The sequence below is a fragment of the Nelusetta ayraudi genome, unplaced genomic scaffold, assembly GCF_046127955.1.
Source record: "Nelusetta ayraudi isolate G7.1 ecotype Tasmania unplaced genomic scaffold, CSIRO-AGI_Nayr_v1 ptg000236l, whole genome shotgun sequence".
Lineage (NCBI taxonomy): Eukaryota > Metazoa > Chordata > Actinopteri > Tetraodontiformes > Monacanthidae > Nelusetta > Nelusetta ayraudi.
The window spans coordinates 186,775-211,500 of NW_027466285.1; the positions used below are offsets into that span (position 1 = coordinate 186,775).

At 55.0% G+C, this 24,726-nt stretch overlaps 1 protein-coding gene across 1 annotated transcript; it reads right to left on the reverse strand.

The window, feature by feature from the left end:
* Positions 1 to 467: 467 nt before the first annotated feature.
* On the reverse strand, positions 468 to 20,570 carry LOC142882165 (disheveled-associated activator of morphogenesis 2-like). The gene is given in 27 exon segments (XM_076016730.1): positions 468 to 1,837; positions 1,926 to 2,096; positions 2,329 to 2,460; positions 2,539 to 2,599; positions 3,061 to 3,168; positions 3,237 to 3,405; positions 3,495 to 3,583; positions 3,665 to 3,771; positions 3,851 to 3,935; positions 4,416 to 4,522; positions 4,750 to 4,779; positions 4,918 to 5,025; positions 5,133 to 5,465; positions 5,603 to 5,787; positions 6,520 to 6,578; positions 6,671 to 6,797; positions 6,889 to 7,006; positions 7,173 to 7,239; positions 7,347 to 7,450; positions 8,449 to 8,559; positions 8,681 to 8,767; positions 8,769 to 9,015; positions 9,338 to 9,432; positions 9,885 to 9,959; positions 10,494 to 10,583; positions 11,332 to 11,574; positions 20,376 to 20,570. Coding segments are annotated over 26 exon segments (3,258 nt in total). The 5' UTR covers positions 11,500 to 11,574; positions 20,376 to 20,570; the 3' UTR covers positions 468 to 1,612.
* Between the last annotated feature and the right edge of the window lie 4,156 nt (positions 20,571 to 24,726).

Below are 24,726 nucleotides of genomic sequence, written 5' to 3' on the forward strand. Positions count from 1 at the left end.
TGCAGTTGGGGGTATGACTCCCCCTGCAGGCTGCTGAGTGTATGGCAGCCAGATCTGCTGAAACGCACCCCGCCTGCACCCAAAACCCCAACTAAATGCACGAGACTCTCTCTCTCTCTCTCTCTCTCTCTCTCTCTCTCTCTCTCTCTCTCTCTCTCTCTCTCTCTCTCTCATCACCGACGTCACGTACGGCAACTCTATCAGGAGAAACTACATCGAGAATGATAGACAGATGTAATATGATAATATGATTATGTACAGATAGATGTAATATCTATCTATGTAATGTAATTATTATTGATGTAATATGATATGATTATATATCGCTAAGATGGCCCGACCTCACACACTTTGCTGCCTTGTTCAGGAACGTCAGATTCCTCCAATGGTCAGCGGGATTTGTGCTCCACAAATTGCCCCCCCCCCCCCCCCGAGACAGAGAAGAAGAAGAGTCCAATGAGCAGTAGGTGGATTCATCATATTTATCTTTTTACTTGAACGTTTTTTTCCGCATAATGCTGTGTGTGTGTGTGTGTGTGTGTGTGTGTGTGTGTGTGTGTGTGTGTGTACAAACAAAATATAGCAAACTGAATCAAGCAAATAAATAAAAAAAGGGGAGAATTTACAGGACAATGGGCCTGGTGGTTCCTGGTGTTCTCACACCTGGAGAACCGTGTACAAAACGCAAGTCTGCTCCCAGCGGTGGTGGGAGGTCACAAGGTCACAACACAGACGACGCACAACCGTTCAAAAGTGCACACAACTCCTCTCACGGCGGGGGGGTGGCCACAGTGTCGGACCCTGCGGGAGGGTCCCGGTGGAGCCAAGTGACAGGAAGGTGGCGCTGCGTCGCCCAGACGGGTGCCGGGGGTCAAAGTGCATCCAAATGTTGACGCTGTACTCCGACAGCTGTGATTGGCTCGTGACACGCGTGAAGTCCGTGACGCTGAACGACTTCCGGCTGACGCTCTGGATCTGGGGGGGGGGGGAGGGTCTCCCACCTGCTGGTGTCCCGCACACACACACACACGCACTCACTCACATAGTCACACACTCACGCACACTCATTGGCACTGGTGCAGCACAGCTCTGACTGGTCTTCAGGTCCTCAGAAGCCACACCTCCAACCTACGGACCGCCCACATCCAAAACATTACCCACAATCCCTCTGGGGTCCACGCGGCCACCTGCAGCTTCTGGACGAGAGCCGGCTCAGTGGCGCAAACAGGAAGTGCAGCTGCGAGTCCGGTGCTGACTTCCTGTTTCAGGGACAAAGGGCGTCTGCGTCTCTGGGGAGTCACCGCTCAGGTGTGTGTGTGTGTGTGTGTGTGTGTGTGTGTGTGTGTGTGTGTGAGTGTGTGACTGTGTGTTTTACAGCATCCCAACAGCAGGGGGCGCAGTGAGGAGGTCAATGGGTTGGTTTGGGGGAGGGGTCACAGTGTTGAAGGGACCACGCTGTGCCAGGTGGGGGGGGTGGGGGGGGGGTGGGGTGGTGTGTGTGTGTGTGGGGGGGGGGTCGACCAATCCAAGGACATCGTCCACGTCTGTTCCAGGTTCAGCTGATATTTACACCCAGCTTGCCGCTCTTCGTTGCTGCCGTGGCTCCGCCTACTCAGTAGCTGACCTTGGCGAGGGGCCGCTCTCTGCCGCCGCCGCCGCCGCCCCCTTCGGTCAGCTGACCCACCGAGCGCTTACGGTTCCTCTTCAGCTTGCCCAGGTCCTTGTCGAAGACCTCGGCCGAGCGCAGCGCCGACACCAGGTCGTCAAACTCCCCGGCCACCTCCTCCTGGGCTCCGCCCCTCTTGGCCCGCCGCTCCCGTTCCCGCTGCTCCTTCAGCTGGAACCAAACAGGAAGCAGGAAGTTAGTGTGTGGGGCGGGGCCTGAGGGGGGCGGGGATTGGAGGGGTGCGGCGGCGGCATCTCACCGTGGCTTCCATCCGGGCGCGGCGCTCCTCCTCCTCTCGCCGCCGCTGAGAGGTCACGAGGTCGTGGCGGGCGTCGCTGAACGACTGCAGGAAGGCGTCGAAGATGCCGAAGAAGTCGTCAGGCTGCATGCGGGCGTCGTCCTCGCCGAAGTGCCGCACCGCCCGGGCGAACTGAGGAGAGACAGCCGGTCACAGTCGCCCAGACACCCAGGCGACGCCCCCAAGACACCCAGGCCTCCAGGCGACGCCCCCAAGACCACCAGGCGACGCCCCCCAGACACCCAGGCCATGCCCACTAAGCTTTGTGGTTGTAGTGGAGTCAACGACAGCATCACACCTGTGTGTGACCTCCATACCTGGCCCAAAGCAACCTCCAGGAAGAGCACATTAGCCCCGCCCCTACCTTGTCCTTGGCCTCGCCCAGCTGCTCCTCCAGCTCGGAGAAGCTGAAGCCGGCCACAGTGATGAAGTCTCCGATCACGGCCACAAACTTGTCCCCGCGCTCCCTCGCCCGGCTCTGTTGGTACTGCAGCTCCTGGGGGGCGGGACGAGGGTGAGTGGGTGGGGCCATGTGGTCGACGCTCTTGGCTGTGATTGGTGTGTTATAGCTCACCGCCTCCAGGGCTTTCAGCCCGCCGCGGATGCTGTGGACTTCCTTCTCCAACTCGGCCAAGCTGGAGACACAAGAGAGCGTCACTTCCTGTGTACCTTTCAGAGTAAAAGTCTGAACTTCCTGTCACTTTTCAGAGTAAGTCTAAACTTCCTTTGTGACCTTTCAGAGTAAACGTCTTAACTTCCTGTCATTTTTCAGAGTAAAAGTCTGAACTTCCTGTCACTTTTCAGAGTAAAAGTCTGAACTTTATGTGAGCTTTCAGTGTAAAACTGCAACCCCACTGGCTGACCTTTCAGAGTAAATGTCTTAACTTCCTGTCACTTTTCAGATTAAGTCTAAACTTCCTGTGTGACCTTTCAGTGTAAAGTCTGAACTTCCTGTAACTTTTGAGAGTAAGTCTGAACTTTCTGTCAGCTTTCAGTGTAAAACTGCAACCCCACTGGCTGACCAGTTTTCTAAGTTTCATGCTGTTATCATGAAGGAGTCCTTTTGATGACATGTGGTCATGTGACTGAGGCTCACTTGACTTTGGCAGCGTCCGGCACACTGGCGAGGTCATCCTGGATGAGCAGCGTGTCGGGGTAGTTCTTCTCAAAGATCATGATCAGGTAGTGCAGCATGGTGATGTTCCTGAGGAGCAGAGCAGAGTGAGGATCAGCTGACCCGGGACCCGGGACCCGGCGCCCCCCCAAACCCACCTGTCTATACTGGACTTGGTGTCGGCAATCTTGTTGAGGCTGGACACCTTGAAGCCGAAGGCGTTTCCCCTCTGACCCTTGTTCATGAAGTTGCCGAAAGCCAGAACCACCTCCAGGATCTGCAGCATCCTGCTGCTGTGCACCACCTGTAGGGACGCACTGAGGAGGGCTGCACACACACACACACACACCTCGGTCAGCTCACACCTAATGCTCGTGACACCAGGGTGTGGAACAGCGGCCTGGCTGCAGCGCTACCTTCCACTTTGGGTTTGATCTCTGCAAGTCGCTCAGCAAACTTCTTCTTGAAGAAAAGGGCCTGCAGCCTGTGCTGGTAGTGGTCGATCCTGCAGGAGCACGGGACAAGCGAGTCGCACCTGCAGCTGACTGGACCAGACTTGTGTGGTGGTGGTGGTGGTGTGGCCTACCTGCTCATCTCGTAAAGGAAGCGGTCAGCGCGGGCCATCCTCTCCAGCTCATGCTTGTGCTCCTCCAGCAGGTCCATGTCACTCTTCTCTGGGACAAACTTCAGCAGCTGCAACAACACCAGAAGACCTTGAAGACGCTGCAGCGTCTGCAGCTTCCTCTTCGGCCGGCCGGCCGGCAGCGCTCACCTGCTCCAGCATGTCCTTGGCCAGCTCCTCCCTCTCGTCCATCTCCAGGATGGCCCTCTTGATCTCCTCGTTGCTCATCTTCAGCCTGAGGAGACACAAGAACCGAGTCATTTCACCCAGAGGACTCGCTGACCACCAGGAGCCACTGCCACCCGCAGCTGCTACTCAGATTTTCCACTGTTGTTGCTTTTTTTGGAGAGAACCAGATTCCAAAGTTCACCTTTAATAATACGGTGCAGTTTGAAGATGACACCAGCAGGCGGCGATGCCATCGATTCCATTTTAAACTCGCTTAGCTGCGTTTTGAAGTGAAAGATACGGTGGATTGAGACTTCCGGCCGGAACACCGTCGCGGCAACATTAGCAACTAGCAGGTTTAAGCTAACAACAAGGCCCAGTACCGAGAAACGGCCGACTTCGACTTGACCCTGGAAGAATTAAGAGGGCTTCGCCAAGGACATAAAGAACCATTAGAGACTATAAAAGAGGATCCCAATGCATCCCAATGTGGGATTAATAAAGCCTTCCATTCTCTTCTATTCTAATAATAATTAGAAGCTCTTACTTTGAAAGGAGGATGATGCAGTTCTGTGCCCGCCGCCCGTCGATGACCGAAAGCTCCTTGACCTTCCGGGTGCTGACGCAGAGGTCATCCATGGAGCCCGTCTCCTTCTGCAGGACAGAGACCACAGGCATGCAGTTCAGGACCTCCGCCTCAGGGTGGCGACAGCCGCCGTTTGAAAAAACAAAACCACACCAATTTGACCTTGGGCTTCGCTGCCGGGTCCGACAGCGCCACGCGCGGAAAGTTTCTAATTCTAAGGTGCTGGTCACGTGACCCAGCCAGACAGGAAGCTGCTGCTGTCCAGACAGGAAGTGTCTGCTCCACCGGGACTCACCTGTTTGAAGGACTGGTTAGTGAGCAGGTCCTGGCAGCCGAACGGTCGGGGAGTCGGTCGGTGGGTTCAGTTCGGAGCGCAGACACACATGTGAGAAGACGTGCAGTTAGTGGTTGAGCTGAGGACACAGCAGCCCTGGGGCGCCACCTGCAGGCCACCCGGCCCTACCTGCTGCCTCTGATAGGCTGAGAACATCTTCTCGATGTCCTGCAGGTCCAGGACCTGGAAAGCTCTCTGGTCGTCGATGTCAGTCCAGATGGTCCCGTCGATCACGTTCTGAAATAGCGGAGCGAGGCCGGTTAAAGCAAACGGCCCTGAGGCTCCGCCACCCTCCGCCCTCTGGCCACTCCCCCACAGCCCCCCTCGTCCCCCCTTTGCCTCACCTCCCCTAATTTGGCCCAGTTGAAGGACTTGAGGGGCTGGGACGGCTGGGGGGCTGACTTGGTGCGCATGGCGGACGATGGGGTCAGCGAGGTGAAGGAGGAGGGGGCGAGGCCAGGGGGGGGCGGGGCTCCAAACATGGGAGGGGCTCCTGGTGGAGGAGGCGGAGGCGGCGCTCCGAGTGGCGGTGGCGGGGGCGGCGGCGGCGGCGGCGGCGGGCAGCTGGACGGCAGCGGAGGAGGGGGAGGGGAAGGGGGCGGAGCCACAGAGGCGCCGGGAGGGAGCGTAGCCACAGGAGCACCGGGAGGGGTCGGGAACGTTGGCACGGCGCCGCCCTGCTGGAGAAGAAGAAGAAGTGAAAAGAAACTGAATGAGTAGCCAATCTCGGAGCTGGAGACAGGAAACACAGAAACACACTTCCTGCCGCCAGGGGGGGGGGGGTCATCGCCACCGAGAGGCCCGCTCTGCTCACCGCCACGTCACTGATGCGGGACGACAGGTCCAGGACTCGCTCTCTGGCAGAGCGAAGCTCCGCTCCTTCGCGTTGGAGCTTGTCCTTCATCTTGTTGAGGGTCTTCATCATCTCCTCCTTCTCCTGCGTCTTGCTGTCGCACTCGCGCTCCTTCTTCTCCAGCCTGGCCAGCAGCTCGCCGTGATCTGTCAGCAAGTAGAGCAGGCGTCTGCAACCTCCACTGGCGAGAGAGCCATCTAGCCCCGCCTCCCGACCAATAACATTCAACTGGAGCCGCAAATACACACACACACACATATACATATATATGTGTGTGTGTACATATATATATATATATATATATATATATGTATATACATATATATATATATATATGTATATACATATATATATATATATATATGTATATACATATATATATATATATATATATATATATGTATATATATATATATATATATATATATATATATATATATATATATATATATATATGTATATACATATATATATATATATATGTATATACATATATATATATATATATGTATATATGTATATATGTATATACATATATACATATATATATATATACATATATGTATGTATATGTGTTTTTATATAATATATATATATATATGTATATATAAACACATACATATATACACACATATACAGTATATATATACAGTGTATATACATATAAATACAAACATATTTACACACACACATGCATATATATATATGCATGTGTGTGTGTGTGTGTATACATATATATATGTATATATATGCATATATATGTATGTATATATAATATATATATATATAAAAAATGTCTTCTCTGTGTAAATGGGGCCGTAAACATCATTAAACAACATTATGAGGTTGTTGTTGGAAGGGGCGGGGCCTCTGCTGACCTCTCCTGAAGCTCTCCGCCTGCTCCCTCCACTGCTTCACCTCGTTCTCGTTGACCAGCCTGACGAGCACAGAACAAAGGGGGTGAGACTGAGCTGGGCAGTGGGCGGAGTTTAGCCCAGTCATGTGACCCCCCCCACAACCAAGGCTCACATGCGGACGACATTCTTGACGTTGAAGTTGTCCAGCGGCGCCACGTCGGGGTCATGACCTTTCTCTCCCTGCAGCACCAGCTGCTGCAGAATGCGGTCCAGCAGCTGCCAGTGCTGCGGCTGCTGATCTGGAGGGAAGAGGAGTCCCGGTCAGGTGGGGTGGGTGGGGGGTCAGCCAGGTGAGGTGAGGTCAGGTGGGGGGAGGAGGGGCCTACTCACAGGGCAGCTGCAGGAAGTGCTGCAGGATGGACAGCAGGCTCTGGTAGGCGTCCGTGTGGCTCAGCTTCCTGCGGATCAGCTCGAACATGGACCCGGCGCTCTTGGTGTCCACATGGCTCTGCAACATCAACCGCAACACGCTCGGTCATGTGACCCACGACGGCCCCTTCCTTACCCCCCCCCCCCCCCCCCGCCTCAAAATTAGCCAAGTCGTGGCTAACGTGGGAAGCAGACGCTGCCGCAGCGGGAAGTGGGCGGCGGCCTGCCCCTGATTGGCTGCTCACCGTGTCGAACCTCTTGGCCAGCTCATAGTCGTCCTCGTTCCGCACCATCTCAAAGAAGTCCAAGTGTTGCGAGGGAGAGACCAAGGAGCACAAGGATCGCAAGGGCATCTGAAGGTCAAAAGGTTCCAAGTCAGCTGGTCGGCGGGCTGGTCGGCGGGGGGGGGCGGGGCTCACCTGTCCAGCGTGGCGTTCTCGTGCTGTCTCAGCTTGTCAATGACTGGCTGGATGCCCAACATGAGGAACTCGTACCTGAGGTGGAGGCGGAACTCCAGGTTGTCCTGGAGGAGGGGGACCAACAAACAGCTCAGTGAGTCACTGAGTCAATGAGTGGCTGAGTCTATGTGGTGGCTGCTTCAGTGAGCCAGTGAGGTGGCTGAGTCATTGAGTCAGTGAGACGGTGAGTCACTGAGTCAATGAGTGGCTGCTTCAGTGAGTCAGTGAGTCGGTGAGTCACTGAGTGGCTGCTTCAGTGAGTCATTGAGTCGGTGAGTCACTGAGTCAATGAGTGGCTGAGTCAGTGAGTCAGTGAGGTGGCTGAGTCATTGAGTCAGTGAGTCGGTGAGTCACTGAGTCAATGAGTGGCTGCTTCAGTGAGTCAGTGAGTTGGTGAGTCACTGAGTCAATGTGGTGGCTGAGTCAGTGAGTCAGTGAGTCAGTGAGTCAGTGAGGTGGCTGAGTCATTGAGTCGGTGAGTCACTGAGTCAATGAGTGGCTGCTTCAGTGAGTCATTGAGTCGGTGAGTCACTGAGTCAATGAGTGGCTGAGTCAGTGAGTCAGTGAGGTGGCTGAGTCATTGAGTCAGTGAGTCGGTGAGTCAGTGAGTCAGTGAGGTGGCTGAGTCATTGAGTCAGTGAGTCGGTGAGTCAGTGAGTCAGGCCGGGTCACTCCGGAGGCGGAAGCACTGCAAAGCGCCGTGGAACAGAGCCCGCTTGCTTTTCTGCGCTCTTGTTAACTGATGGTGTCGTTCACACCAGACGCAAAGCCTCGCGCTAGGAAGCGACTGTTTCGCTGTCTGGTCTATCGTGTGCGCAAGTCATGAGCGATTCGCGTCAAGCTGGACAGGAAGTCACTCAAAGACGGACGAGAAAATCCGGTTAATTTTCAAAATAAAAGCAATTTTTCAAAATAATATACCGTGATGGACAAATGTGATCATATTTGTGTACGTTATATTTGTCAGTATCTAGCATCCAACATACAAACACACACAGTCAGTGTGTCAGTGAGGCGCTAAGTCAGTGTGTCGCTGTCAGTGGTTAGCGGGTGGCAACTCCACCTCTCCGGCTCCGGCGTTGAGCACGGCGTTGATGAAGGACATGATGGCCGTCTTGAGGTTGACCTCGTCCCGGTAGCGCCCAGTGCTGCGGTCCAGCTCGCTCAGCAGCGTCTGTACGGGTCAGACACAGGGGGGGCGCCGAGTCAAACGAGCAAACCCCCAAACTCTCAGCACCAAGCGGGCAGCGGTCGTCCTGCCCCACGCAGCCGGGGGGGGGGGGGGGGGTCCTCACCTGGAAGCGACTCCTCTCCGCGGCGTACTTCTGGTAGTGGACCATGGCCTGCAGCACCTTCTTGTGGCCGTCGGGCACCAGGCACAGGGGCGCCCAGGATCTCCAGCACCGCCACCTTGGTGCGGATGTTGTCGCTGCGCAGGCTCTGCGAGATGGTGTCGATGCCGCGAGGGTGTGCCAGCACGTGGGCGCGGCCCTGCGAGTTGTTCATCAGCGCCTTGATGCAGCCGATGACCGAGGCGTGCACGCGGCTCTCCCACGTCTCGTAGTCCATGCAGCGCAGGAAGTCCAGCAGGCAGCTCAGGCCGTCCAGCTCAATGAAGCGGGTGACGAACCTGGAGAGGGGGGGGGAGGTAGGGAGCATGAGGGGCGACGGCTGGTAACCTGGGCACGCACACACACACACACACACACACACACACACAAGCAGAGAGAGGAAGAACCAATGCAGTGGTGGGAGGAGCTACGGGAATGTCCAATCACCACCCAGATAAAGGGCGTACTGTGCCTTTAAGAGTCATCTCAACAAGTGGATTAACAGGAAGCAAAGCAGCTCTGGTCTTCGCCCACTTGACCATCTGACAGGCAGCCAATCAGCTGCCGGACAGTTGCTGTTGTTGTTATGGCGGTCACACGGCAGTGGGCGGGTCCTCTCACCTCATTGGCTGCGTCCGCAGCGCCGTCTTCAGGTCCTCCACCACCTTGTTCCTCATCTCCATCTCGTCCTCGTCGAAGGCAAACAGAGTCTGCATCTGCAGGCAGGCAGGATAGGCAGGGTTAGGCCAATCAGGATCAGCGACTCCCAGACCATGTGACCCCGGCGGCGGCAGCAGCAGCAGCAGCAGCAGCAGCAGCAGCAGCAGCGCTCAACACTTTATTTCACAGCCAAACGACTGGTGACGGTGAGGGAGAGAGAGAGTTAGAGAGAGAGAGAAAGAGAGAGAGAGAGAGAGAGTGAGTTAGAGAGAGAGAGAGGGAGAGAGAGAGGGGTGAGGGAGAGAGAGAGTTAGAGAGAGAGAGAGTGAGAGAGAGAGAGAGTTAGAGAGAGAGAGGGAGAGGGAGAGAGAGGGAGAGAGAGAGGGGTGAGGGAGAGAGAGAGTTAGAGAGAGAGAGAGTGAGAGAGAGAGAGAGTTAGAGAGAGAGAGAGAGAGAGAGTTAGAGAGAGAGAGGGAGAGAGAGAGAGAGATAGAGAGAGAGAACTGACCGCTGCCATGGAGTTGATGCGGTCGATGTAGTAGTCTGGCCAGCAGGTGGCGAGCTTGTTGGGGTCGTCCTGCTCCTGCAGCGCCACAAAGACACACATTGCACTCACATTGGCTGCGTCTCAATTCAGGGCCTGCATCCTTTGTCGGTCGGGTCCTAGGACCCGCCTTCCGACGGAGGACCCGCCTTCCGACGGAGGACGAACCCAAACCCGCCTCCCCGGTAACCAAATGGGACGGTCTTCACCCGCCGTTCCCTCCTGCTGGCCAACCCCGGAAGTGAGGTTTTTATAGCATCAAGCTAACCATTACTCAGCATTAACAGTCACATATTTTAACTGCATTGTGGGGTTTTGGGTTAACATATATGGCGTTGGATGTCCAAATAAATAAAAACCCTACGGTAAAAACTTAATAATATTTGATGTGAAATTTCAATACTTAAAATATATATGTTGTGTCTTTGCCAGTAGATGGCGCCATTTCAGCTGACTTGCCAGGCTCCCAGGATGCTTTGCAGCAGCACGCATTATCTAACAGTGTGTGTGTGTGTGTGTGTGTGTGTGTGTGTGTGTGTGTGTGTGTGTGTGTGTGTGTGTGTGTGTCACCACCTTCTTCTTGCTGCAGTAGATCTGCCACTTTTTCTCATCAGGCAGAGCAAACATGGCCTCCCGGTTCTTCTCCGTCAGGTCCAACTCGTCCTGGCCAAAGTAGGGACGCAGTCAATGAACCAATCAATCAATCAATCAATCAATCAATCAATGAGGCCATCAATGAAGTCAGCTGACTGAGTACGAGTGCATCACATCCACAAACACACAAATCAAATCATCACATGACAAAACAGGAAGTGGCGTGCTTTCTCATGGGCGGAGCCAGACAGGTTACCCCAGGCTGCAGCTCCCAGACAGAAGCCGTCAGTCACATGTTATTGAGGGGGTGGGGCCACGACATCACTGATAATCACAGCTCCCGGCTCAGACTACTTCCTGGAACAACTCTCCTTCCACCAAATGTCATCACTGTTTTGTGTTATATTGTAACCCACGCACACGCACACGCACACGCACACGCACACGCACACACACACACACGCACACACACACAGCTAAATATTAGCAACTATAACTTCCTGTCCACTCCCCTGCGGTCCTTTATGACTTCCCTCCATCTTCCCTCTTACTTCCTGTCTGGCCCTGTGTGTGTGTGTGTGTGTGTGTGTGTGTGTGTGTGTGTGTGTGTGTGCAGGGTTGCAAAGCTGGGGGGTTAGAACTCTGCACAGTGTTTCATTCCATTGGTTGGTTGGTTGGTTGTTCCTGGAGGAACGCAACCTCTTGGACGCAGTAGTAGCTCCGCCCACATCTGGGGATTAAACCCCACCAACGCCTCCTGAGTTGGAGGAACACCGACACTGTCGTGAGCTGAGGTAGCCGCACCGGCGCAACTCACCACCAGCTCGGAGAAGCGAGCGTGCAGTTCCTCGGCCAGTGGCATGGGGGCGCTGAACTCCAGCAGCTGCAGCGGCACGCTGTCCTTCAGGTTGATCTCCGGCGGCTCGCTGCGGCCAAAGCAGCAGAGGAAGCCCAGGCCCGGCCGCGTCCTCTTCCTGGGAGGCATGGCGCTGTCCGGGGGGCGGGGTCAGGGGCCTGGGCAGAGAGGAGGGGGAGGAGCCTCGCTATCTGCGGGCATGACCTAAGAAAGAGAGAGAGAGAGTGAGAGAGAGAGAGAGAGTGAGAGAGAGAGAGAGAGAGAGAGAGAGTGAGAGAGTGAGAGAGAGAGAGAGAGAGAGAGAGAGAGAGGAAGAGAGGGAGAGAGGGAGGGCGAGAGAGAGAGAGAGAGAGAGTGAGAGAGAGAGAGAGAGAGAGAGAGAGTGAGAGAGGGAGAGAGAGAGAGAGAGAGAGAGAGAGAGAGGAAGAGAGGGAGAGAGGGAGTCAGGGACTGCAGTTTGACTGTAGAGGGCGTTGCACTAATAAACAACACACACACACACACACACACACACACACACACACACACACACACACACACACATACACGCACACACACAGCTCTGATGTTGTTCCCTGCTGTGACAGCAGAGGGAGCCAAGCCACCACCACCCTCCTCCTCCTCCTCCTCCTCCTCCTCCTCCTCCTCCTCCTCCAGGACTCGTCGCTGCCTCAAGTGGTCGTTGTTCTCACTGTGCTCGGCTAAAAATAGTTTCGTATGTTGAATTGTTTATGAAACAGCGCCGAGCTTTGAGCGCCGAGCGGCAGGAAGTCACAGCCGTCTGTCACATGACCAGGAGGGGGAGCAACGTTGGCAGCGTGTGTGTGTGTGTGTGTGTGTGTGTGTGTGTGCGTGCATGCTCCACGTGCTGCTCACTCAGTCAGCAGTCATTTTGCCGTTTGTGGTCATTATACACAGGGGTCAAAGGTCATTGTTGGTGCGGAGGAAACCACTACCAGCACAGACTGTTACTGGGATCAGACTACAAGGCCCGCTCACTTCTCACTGCTGCCCCCTAGCAGGCCCGAAGACACAGTGCAGCATGAGAGTAGGCCACACACACACACACACACACACACACACACACAGGAGAGGGGAGGGTAGGGTGTGTGGGTGAGTGAGTGGGAGGAGTCTCACTCAGAACTAGGTCAGCGTGTGTGTGTGTATGTGTGTGTGTGTGTGTGTGTGTGTGTGTGTGATCCGAAGCCTCCGCCAACATCTGTCTCACGACAACCACTCTGTCCTCACCGATCAGCTGACTACAGCTGGTCCGTCCAATCACAGAGCAGCCCTCTGACTGACAGCTGTGAGGGGGCAGAGCAGGGCGGGGTGGGGGGGTGTGGAGGGGGGTGTGGGGGGGTTTGGGCGTCTCGCTCTGGAAAAGTTTGTTGGTCTTTGACGGGCCGACATCATCCAACACAAACGTCACTGGAATAGCATAGCATAGCGCCCCCTGCTAGCTGCTGGCTAGTCGCTGCAGGCAACTCAGTCAGCTGATCATCGTCGACCTTGCTGACCCCTCCCACTGGGCACTGGGACTATTAATACTGGGAGCAGCCACCATTCCAGTCCAAACATTCCCACACTGGCAGAGTGAAACTGGACGCCATCCTCGCCACGTCCAATCAGCATCTGACCTCATCTCTGCATGGGGGGCGGAGTCACGCGGCCAGTCACATCGTCATAGTTTCCATAGTAACGCGCGCGCACACACACACACACACACACACACACACACACACACACACACACACACACACACACACACACACACACACACACACACACACACACACACTTATCAATTCAAAGAGGTTTCTGCTGTTAAATTTCAGCAGCACAGTGACGGGACGCACAACTGAGGTCAGTGTCATGCATCACATCCTGCTACACACACACACTGTAGGCTGAGGCTAATGCTATCGCTAACCCTCGTAGAGCTGCTGCTGCTGCTGCTGCCACCTGGTGCTTCATCCAGTGCATCATTAAGATTATTAATCTGGCCAGAGGTGAGAGGTCAACAACAGCTGCCGCAGCAACAGCAGCATGCATGCATGCAGGCGGGCGGGCGGGCGGGCGGGCGGGCAGGACTGCGGCATCATGGGTAATGTCTGGAATGCGCCGCTTTTAGCTGCGACCACTCAGAAATGAGCAGCACGCTCCAAAATAGCTCTGCAGAGACAGCAGGGAGGACACACACACACACACACACACACACACACACACACACACACACACACACACACACACACACACACACAGCAAAGTGTGTCACTGGCACAAATACAAAGGGAGTGTGTTCTCACACATACACACACACCTACACACCTGCTGAGGACATGAGGGGTGGAGGGGGGGGGGTCCCAAGATCAAGAGCAGTTTCAGCTCCCCTTCAGCCCCGCCCTGCTGGCCGCTCCCCCCCGCCCCCCCCCAACCACGAGCTGTTAAGCCAAATCAGAAGCAAAGCTTCTCTGTAATCCTGAGAGGCTCCAAACATCGGTAATGCTCCATAAAATATGAAAGCTCAGACAGGCCAAGTGTGTGTGTGTGTGTGTGTGTGTGTGTGTGTGTGTGTGTGTGTGTGTGTGTGTGTTCGTGCACGCCTTCAAGCCTCTGTCAGCTGGTGCATGTAAGCAGGACGATGACCAGCTGAGTGGACACACACACACACACACACACACACACACACACACACACACACACACACACACACACACACACACACACACACACCCCTCTTAACACTTTTCTTCTTTTTTTTGCTTTCCACCACCAGGGGGAGCCGTGAGGATGCGCCACCAGACGTTGATTTAATTCCAGCAGCGAGTTGGATGGAGCCCTAGCGTGAGTCACATGGTTTCACCAGGAAGTGAAGCCTCGTCAGGAAATGTGGCGGTTCTACGTGAGAAGTCTGGTGTCGGGCCCGGTTCCACCTGGATCCTGGCTCTACCTGGATCCTGGCTCCACCTGGCTGGGGACGGTCAGGTCTCAGTGATGGACGCTGTCAGTGTCTCAGAAGCCGGATCAATCCCTGGACTTTGGTTGAGCAGAGGGAACTCCTCGGGGGAACCGCCAGGGACCACAGGTGGCTGCAGGTCTCTCAGTGGATCCTGAAGAAGGGACTAACGCACCCCACAGCTTTAAACCCTCGTGGACTCTCCTCCTGCAGTACTCGCCGTGGCCTGAAGGGGGCTCCTCCCGGGCCGTCCTGCCAGGTCAGGCTGCGGCCTCAAGAGGGGTGGTGTGGCCTTTGGGAGAAGGTGTGGTCAGGAAGCAGCGCCACCCGGTGGATTCCATCGCTTGACGCGGGAAACCGAACCCCCCCCGCCCCCCCTCCCCTACCGACTCGCAGAGACCGGAGCCACGCCTCCACAGGAAGTGATTTCATCTGCAATGCTGGCAATCCCACCGTCGGCTCGGTGCCCACATGTGAGGGCGTCGAGGTGGCGGCCGGCCACAGGATGGGCGCCACCTCAGTGACTCATCGGACAATCATCCATCCCAGCCACTAGATGGCGTCACATCTGCAAACTCACCCTTTAAAAGGACTACTTGATCTGGAGGAGAGCAGCAGCAGCAGCAGCAGCAGCAGCAGCAGCAGGCCGATGTTCTCGGTGTTTCACCTGGACCTCCTCCAGGTTCCTCAGAACAGGAAGTGCAGTGTGTGTGTGGCTTCCTGCTGTTGTTCCAGCTGCTTCCATTTAAAGGAGAAGCTAAATTCTCCTCTTGCACTTTTACTGGCAGCAGCAGCAGCAGGAATCCTCCTCCTCCTGCTGCTGCTGCTCCTGCTGCTGCTCCTCCTCCTGCTGCTCCTCCTCCTGCTCCTCCTCCTGCTCCTGCTGCTCCTCCTCCTCCTCCTGCTCCTCCTCCTCCTCCTCCTGCTCCTCCTCCTCCACCTCCTCCTGCTGCTGCTCCTGCTGCTGCTGCTGCTCCTCCTGCTCCTCCTGCTCCTCCTGCTACTCCACCTCCTGCTGCTCCTCCTCCTCCTGCTCCTCCACCTTCTCCTGCTCCTCCTCCTCCTCCTCCCCCTCCTCCTCCACCTCCTCCTCCTGGCTAGAAGGTCTCCTCTTTAACGCATCATGGGGCGCCACCTACCACCAGCTGACTCACCAAACTGTGAGTCCAGTGGAAATTGATCACAACTTCCTGTCAGACTCCTGGCTGAACTTTCACAGCGCCACCTGGAGGCCAGCCGAGACCACTTTCTGTTTGTAAGAGGGCAGATCCAGTTAGCGCCTCCTAGTGGACCTAATCCAGTCCGTGTTGCTGTTGATGGTGAAAACAAATCGTGACCAGAAGCTTGACTGGTGGACTGGAGCGCCCCCTACTGGTGGGAGCAGGCTGCCGTGCAGTACGACAGAACTCTTTCTATGTCTGCTGCCCCCTGGTGGAGGCCGGCCGCTGCAGAAATTCCTTCCTTCCACTGACGGTGGTTTCTCGGGCCCCGCCCACTTTGGCCTCCCAGACAGGATGTGAAAACGAAGGCTGTGTTTGCTTCCACGCCACCACACCACTTCCTGTCCACAGTCTGGCAGGCCAATCAGGGAGTCCGAGGGCTCCGAGGGGGCGTGTCCTCCAGCCGTCTACTCACTCACGCGTGCCACAGTCACGGGCGGCGAGCACGAGTTGTTCTCACAGCCGCAGGAAGTGACGCCAGGGGGGCCGAAGCTGCGTTCACTGACCCGAGCGGCCGCACGGAAACCCCGCCGCCACCGCCGCCACCGCCGCCACCGCCGCTGCCGCTGCTGCCGCTGCCGCTGCTGCCGCTGCCGCTGCCGCTGCTGCCGCCGCTGCTGCTGCTGCTGCCGCTGCTGCCGCCGCTGCTGCAACCTAAATCAGTTGCAGATGTTGAGGTCGGCGCTTCGAGGCTCAAACACAACTCGCACACTAACCAGCGAGACAGGAAGAAGATGGTGTGTGTTTGCCGCCACACTTCCTGTTTACCGCCAGCCCTTTCCTGATTGGCTGGCGCAGAACAAATACCTCAGAGGAGGATCCCGTCCTGCCAGTGAAGGGGGGCGGAGCCTCATCCATAGCAGGTGGGCAGCTGCAGTCCACCTGATTGTCTGCACATCTCCTGGGGACCTTGCAGTAGCATGCACATAGCTGCTGTGCTAAGATAACATTGCACACAGGATCCCGAGTCTTCTCCTCCTCCTCCTCCTTCTCCTTCTTCTTGCTGTTCTGGAGGCCACGCCCCCTTCATGAGCAGACAGGACGGAAGGCAGCGGGTTCAGCCGACCCCGGGGGAGCCGCTGGTCCAGAGAGTGAGGCTCTCTCACGGACCTTCCAGGAACTTTCCCACCAAGGACGGGGAGGGGATGGAGGGGGGTGGGGGTGGGGGGTAGAGGAGGAGGAGCAGTAGGAGGAGAGGCTCCGCCCACTTGACACACAGGGAAGGAGGGGCCCACAATAAGAGAGGTTTGCGGCCAATCAAAGACCCCGACCACAGACCGTCCTGGAACTCAGTAACCCCCCCCCCCCCTGCCCCCTCCCCCCTTCCCCCTCCAGCAGCAGGCAGTGGCGGCCCCTGTGGTGGACTGATGCAACTCTGCAGCCAGGTGGGGCTGTTGCAGTGATCACAGGTGTCACAGACAGGTGGCCGAAGTCAAGCTTAAGCTTGTTGACTATTCAGCAGCTGGCCTCAGCCACTAGATGGCGCAGCAGCAGCAAGTCTTCACACCAGAGTGTCACCCTGCAGGGTCCTCAGGAACACACACACACACACGCACGCACACAGGTCAAAGGTCAGCTTTCACAACAGACTGTAAGACAGTAACCACACAACAACATGTCTGAGGATACAATCAAGAGGCTACCCGATACACTCAGTGTGTGTGTGTGTGTGTGTGTGTGTGTGTGTGTGTGTGTGTGTGTGTGTGTGTGTTGTCCGAACCTCCTCACTTCCTTTTTTAGAAGAAACCCCCCGAGCCGGCGGTCCCTGCTAATAAGAGAGGGAAGGAATGCAGAAAAACCTCCACGCCACTGGCTTATCTGCACCCCCCCCCCCCGCTGCACCCCCCACTGTGATGATGTTACTGCGCCGTTGGAACACGTGCGTTCATCGCGGTCACACAGTCGGGATGAGGAAGTCTCACATCCACCTACTGGATGGACGCAGCAGCAGTGAAGGCAACACGAGCGCATCAGGTGACCAATGTGTTTTAGCAGCCATCAGGCTTCAGGTGCAGGGGTTGCAGGGGAGGGCGGAGTCTGTTGAGGTGGAGGGAGGGGTGGGCGGGGGGGGGGGGGGGGGGCAGGGCTTTGGGCTGCTGCCGACGGGCTGGAGGTCCCGCAAACACTTCCAGATGTTCTCTACAGTCAAAGAGCTGCTTTGTGCTCGGCTCCCCGAGGTCAGGACGGGTTGGGGGGCGGAGCCTCCAGCCAGCAGTCGACTTTGGCGGGATTTGATTGGCTGCGACGACGTGGAGACGGCAGTGGAACAAGCGCTGCAACGAGTCAATGATGCTGCTACTCAAACTCCATTAGCCACACTGCTCATTCACTGCAGCCAAGGAACCTCCACAAGCAGCACAGGAACAGGAACCCTGCAGCCAGTCAGTGGAACCCTGCAGTCAGTGGAACCCTGCAGTCAGTGGAACCCTGCATCCAGCCAGTAGAACCCTGCAGCCAGTGGAACCCTGCAGCCAGTCACTGGAACCCTGCATCCAGTAGAACCCTGCAGGCACTGGAACCCTGCAGCCAGTCACTGGAACCCTGCATCCAGTAGAACCCTGCAGGCACTAGAACCCTGCAGCCAGTAGAACCCTGAAGTCAGTGGAACCCTGCAGCCAGTCACTGGAACCCTGCATCCACTAGAACCCTGCAGCCAGTAGAACCCTGCAGCCACTGGAACCCTGCAGCCAGTCACTGGAACCCTGAAGTCAGTGGAACCCTGCAGTCAATGGAACCCTGCAGTCACTGGAAGCCTGCAACCACTGGAACCCTGCAGCCAGTAGAACCCTGCAGCCAGTAGAACCCTGCATTCATCAGAAATCCTTCACCTTCTTTGAACGTCACAGACCAAACAACCAGGAGACCAGGAGCGTTGCCATGGAAACAAAGTCAATTCTATATTAGGAGTTGACGTGTTGTGGTGACGACAGACGTTCCGTCTTGCACGCAGACATGTTTGAATCCTCGAAACACTGCAACGCTGCACACACAAGTCATGTGACTACAGCAAAACAAAATGGTTTGCAGGCTAACGTGTATAACCCAAAGCAGTCTGTTGCACCTGTGGTCGGCATGCGGGGGGAAAAAAAGAAAAAAGAAAAAAGAAAAAAAAGCACTGGCGATAAGGGGGCGGGGCTTAACAAGGCTATCCTCGCTGCCAACGCTATCCTCGCTGCGAATCGCAAGCAGACAGCCTGAAAGAAATGACGACGTAGCGGTGATACAACCTGAGGACTCCTGACAGACACAGCATTCATTCAATTGGCTTTGCAGCGACGTCCAATCAAAATGTGGGAGACGCTCGTTGCCTCCCGATTGGCTGCTGCGTGAGTAACCGCTGCTGTCGCGCAGCAACACAATGTAGCAAAACATGCTAACAGAGTCGCAGCGGAAGAGGGAGTGCTGAGTGAGAGTGCGCTCCCCTTCCACCACGCCCCCTGCTGGCCGACACGCGGCACTGCCAAGCAAAACATGTGAGAAGCTCCACCCAGTGGCTGCAAGTGAACAATGGCCCCGCCTTTCCCCCCCACTGGCAGCGCGGGCACATACCACAGGCATGTGTGTCCGCCCCACACACACACACACACACACACACACACACACACACACACACACACACACACACACACACACACACACACACACACACACACACACACAGTCAGCAGAACTGCAGCCGTTTGGTTGCTGCTCTGGACTCTGGCCCTCCCTGGTGAAAACAAAACACAGGTAGCCGATTGGCACAATTAGCAGGGAGGGGAGGAGCTAAAAAAAAGAAGGAAAAAAAAACCACCCGCACACACATCACCACAACACACTCCCACCCTCACACTCTGGTCAGTGTTTTGACATATAATCCAGAGAGACGTGTCGGCGACGGATGTTGTTGAACTCTGACAGGGACACGCCCCCCACAGCAGTCTCACACACGTAAACACTTCCTGCTAGCCACATGCTAATCCAGTAGTTAGCACCCTGGCTGGGCAAGCGTTGCTCCGTCCGTCCGTCCGTCCGTCCGTCCGTCCGTGGACCCTTGGAAACAAAGTGTCCGCCAACACGCACATCCTGATCGGTCGTGTTGCTCCGAAGCTGCCAGATGTTGAGGCCGGATTTGAAAGCTCCCCATGTTTTGATTCTTATCCGATAAACAGCAGCAGCAGCAGCGGCAGCAGCAGCAGCAGCAGGCTGATGATGGTGCTACCACAAACCATCTGCACACTCACAGACAGTTCAGAGTTCTGAGGAACTGCAACTCCCCTCTACGTGCTGCTGTCCTCTTACAGGAAGAATCAGCAAGTCAAAGGAAAGTCAAAGAAATCATCCCAAAGAGTCTCAAGGTTCCCCCTCATGGTCTCACTGACAGACTTCACTCTTTAACAAAATCAGAGATGACGTCAAAAAAATGTTTTTGAAAAAAAAAAACAGAAAAAAAATCTGAATCTGAAGCAGCCAGCGACCACAGCAGTCTCTGTAGGCCACTGTAGGAACTGCATGCGTGTCCGTTCAACATCAGCCGCCTCGTATCGAGGTCAGGAGCGTCGACGAGGATGTCGGCACGAAAATCTGTCCATCACCCCCGTCACAAGTCAGCATCAGTCAGCAGCCACTCAGGAGGCCACGGTCGCGGGACAAAACAAACAACAAACACACACACACACACACAAGCGGCACAATTCCACTTCATTATCAACGCATCCAGCAGGCAAAAACTGCCGAGGCTGCGCTGCACAGGGACGGAGTTCCATCAGCGGGCTGCGCTGCCTCGGCCAGCCCGGGGAACGAGCTCCATCAGCGGGCTCGGCTTGTCAGCGAGGCGCGGGGTCACTTACCTCCGACGTCGCGGCGGAGAATGGCTTCGCACAGACGAGTCCAGCACAGGCGAACGTCGGTGGTCGGAGGTCGGAGCGGCTCGCTGGAGGGCCGACACCCCGCGACGAGGCGTCTCTGAGGGAGGCCAGAGCGGAGTGACGGAGCGGCTCCCCGGTCCAGCAGCGGCACCACGCCTCCTCGTTAAAGCCAGCCGTCCGTCCGTCCGTCCGTCCGTCCTACTGCGCAGCCGCACTCACGTCAACGCGCCACCATGTTGGAGCGGTGAGCGGCAGCCCGAAGAACCCATGAAGTCTGTGCGTTATCATAAGAAGTGGATACGCTACTGCAACATGCGATTTCCCCCAGTGGCCATTCGAGTAACTGCAGCGAAAAGCCCACACCATGTTACCCATGGACCGCAATACAAAAATGAAGCGCTGTAAAACTTTTGACAGGATGACCTTTGACCCGAAACCCGCGTCACAATAAATATTTCTATTGTAGATTTTTGAATCGTGGACTTTGAATCTTTCTTAAAAAAATAAAAAAATAAAAAATAAAAAATGCGCAAAGGTCAGAAAAAATTCCTACCATGACATCACAGACGCTGCTGTCTCGGGCCGGTTCTGATTGGTGTGCGCTGACGCAAGGCGTGGCGTGCTCTACCTGGTAAGTCATGTAGAAGCCGTGTCAAAATGGTGGACTTTTGCAGTGAAATGGGTGGGCACGCCATATTGGACCCTGGGGGAGTGGTCGGAACCGCAGCAGTTTTCAATGACACGTTTCTGACACATTCCCAGAGCCAAGGTGTCCAGAGGGAAAAACTAATGCGGTTCACCTGCTGCGGAGAAAAACACCGTCGATAAAGGCAGGTTGTTGCGGCCTGGTGTTGTGCAGTTCAGCTGTTTGGCCACTGGGTGAAGTCACCTGGCACCATCATGGGGGACGACAGGTGTACGGGCAAGACGGTCAACACACCTGGTGCCCCGCGGCAACAGAGCAAGTGGGCCACCCTGCTGGTCGAACCCTGGTGGACTTCTCCAGCGTCCTGATTGGCCAGGAGCATCCTGCACTACCTGCACTCTGCGTGGATTCCACACATTCCTGGACGCCGCCGCTCGTATGCCAAGCCTCTGTGTGGCTTTTGTTGTTGCTGCTGAAGCGCTGAGTGCAGAGCTTCAGCAGAGTTTCCAGAAGTTTCCTGCAGACAGACAGACAGACAGACAGACAGACAGACAGAACCAGGCCGGACCAGGCATCTTCTCCTCAACCCGCTCTGATTGGACAGAGATAAGATGTCCCATTCACAGTGTGAAACCCTTGTTGTGTTGGAGGGCAGCTGACATGTTGGGGACGGGGCAGGGGAGGGGAGGTTGCAGATGCCTGCGCGACACCTGTGAGCACCTCACTTCCTGTTTCCTGTCAGCTGACACTGGATGAAGAGCTGAGCTGGCCAAAGTCAGAGGACAACAGTGAGGCCGCTGCATTGTCCTGGAAAAGTGACCAATCAGCATGAACACACACACACACACACACACACACACACACACACACACACACACTCCAAAGCTCTGCAGATGATGGATGAAACAACACTGATGTTGTTTCTACCTCCGGCTGGGTGGTGTTGGTGGAACCTGTCCCAGCTTTCTCAGGAGGGTGGGGGCGGAGTCACCAGCACTCACAACCTTGTCGCATCAAATGTTCCTCCCCTCAACAATGGGCATTCCGCTTTTAACTTTTATTCTTCCAGCTTTGGCGTTTCTGTCTCATGTCACGTGGTCATTTCGCAATGCGGGTGCTAGCGCCACCTGCTGGCTCTGTTGGACAGCACAGGTGGCGGAAGGGGCTGATCCACCAAGTTGGTCAGAGGTCCCGCCCACACATCCTGTGACATCACATCCTGTGACATCAAGCCCTGACTTCCCCCCCGAGCCCCCCCGACAGGAAAAACATTCCAAGTATGAGAGTCTTTAAAAGGAGAAGGAATGCATCAGCTGGACAGCTAAAAATAGAACCTTGTGATGTTTACACACAGGAAGTAGAAAGTGCAGCATCCCTCGGCCCCGTTGCCGTGACAACACCACTCAGGACCCAGCCAGCCTGCTCTGCGGTGGGCGGGGCTTAGCTAGCGGGACCGATCGGGGGACAAAAAGAGAAGAACTCGGCCGCTGTGTGACCACGGGCGGACTGGCGTGCGGGGATACCGGGGATCTCCCGGGCGGACCAGCGGGTCGTTGGGCCAATGGGCTCGGCCGTGAGACAAAGAAAAAGAAAGGGGGGTGGGGCCTGGGGGGGGAAGTCACTTGCAACAGCCAACTGCATTGTGGTCTGCACAGGGGGCTGGGTCGGTCAGCTACTGCTGTGATAGACTCTACCTGTGTTCACGCGGTAATGTCAGCTGTCACTTGTCAATCATGTTCTGGTGTAACTTGTGCTTGACAGCTTTGATGGAGGATTGAGAGTTAGTGCTGCCTGGGCAGATGGACCACAGAAAACAAGCCCAAAAAACCCAAAAGGTGGTGCTGAAAAACTGAAAAGAAAAAGAAATCCCTCGGGGAGCTCGCAGCAACCAGTCAAAGATGTGCTAGCAGCAGCAGCATTAGCAGTGGCGGACCTCAAAAGATGGATTTTCAGCTCGGTGATGCTGCGGAGATGCTCATGTGGCTATGCTAAGTGCATGGCCTTGTTGTCTGTAGCACCGCCCCATCCATGGGCCATGGAGTTAGGGTTCAAGGTTAAAGTTGCAGAGATAACTGTTTGGGTCAAAGGTAAAGTTGCTGTTGTTGTTGCTGTTGTTGTTGTTGTTGTTGTTGTTGTTGTTGTGGTAAGGCTGACGACCATAATGCTTGTTTGCCTTGCTTTCCTTTTAGCCACAGGCACTAACTGATGCACTCCACACCAAATGCTTCCATGCTTATATTTTGTCAATAGTGCAGTTTTAGTTGAGTTAGTTTTGTGAGTTTATTTCAGTCGTTTTTCAATATTGTACCGGCATCATACACTCAACAAAACAATCATTATATTGATATGCATCGCCTGAAAATGTGAATTGGTCGGCCAAATTTCATCAATGACCCGTTTGCATTAAAATCACTGCACTGCTGTAATGATTCGACTGTAGGCGACTTAAGGGTTCAGGTTGATGTTTACAAAACTACATCAAATGCTGGGTTTTTTTCATCCCGCACGAAGTGGGCCGGTCGCCCCTGTGTCACACACACACACACACACACACACACACACACACACACACACACCCCACCCAGGTGAAGACAACAGAAGACACTGTACTCTGCAGCTCAGCTCAGAGGAGAACCTCACAGAACTCCTCCTCCTCCTCCTCCTCCTCCTCCTCCTCGTTCTGCTCCTCCACCTCCTCCTGGAACCACAGCTATGTGCGGATGTAACTGCAGTCGACCACAGCAGGCCTGGCTGGCCTCTGATTGGCTGTTAGAGCAGACAGCGCTCTCGAGGCTGCCTGCTCTCGCTGCTGGTTCTGGAGGGGCAGCTCTTGCAGAACCTGACGACACCAGTCAACTGAAATGTGATTGGATTAGAAATAAAAAAAACTCTCCTGCGATCCATCACGCCGAAAGCAGCGCCACCAAGTGCATATAATCTGACGTGCGGAGAACAGCCTAGTTGCATCGGTCGCGTGCACTCTGGTATGCATCTTGCCAATGAAGCGAATAAGACAGTGATTTAGCATTAGAGTTTTAGGACAGGGTTTCCTTCTGGAAGAGTTGGCAACACTGAGCAACAACAGCCCAGTGGAGGAAGCACAAATACAACGACAAGGGGCCGTTGCACGAGACCAGGATGAGGGATTGAGCCGGGATATCTATCCATGATCCGGTTGCACAACAGTGGGAGAGGTGGAGGTGGGAGATGTTACGGTATCAGTCACCATGGAGATGTATTCTGTGGAGTTAAGCCCGCTCCAGACCAGGCCTAACTCCAGGACCTATTTAATCTCAGCCCTAACCACTGGTTATTCCACTGAACACCACACGTCTCTATCACATTCAACCAGACCCACCGTCTGAACGTCAGCCTTTGGAATCATTTCATTTTGATCATTGTAGATAAATTGATGAAGATAATGTTTTTGTAACTCATAACACAACACACTTTCCTATGCGTCATATAAAAACACACACTCCATACACCAAATACACATCAACGAGTAACATGAGGTTCTTTTGTTGAGCTTTTTCATTTACACCCTCACAAGCTGCAAATGGTTAGCATATTATCGAGGTACCTTTTTTAATTTTTATTTTTTTTAATTTTAATTCAAGGTCATTGTGATACCCACTACCTGACAGAATGACTAATCCAACTGTTCCCTCCACTCTACACTTTTTT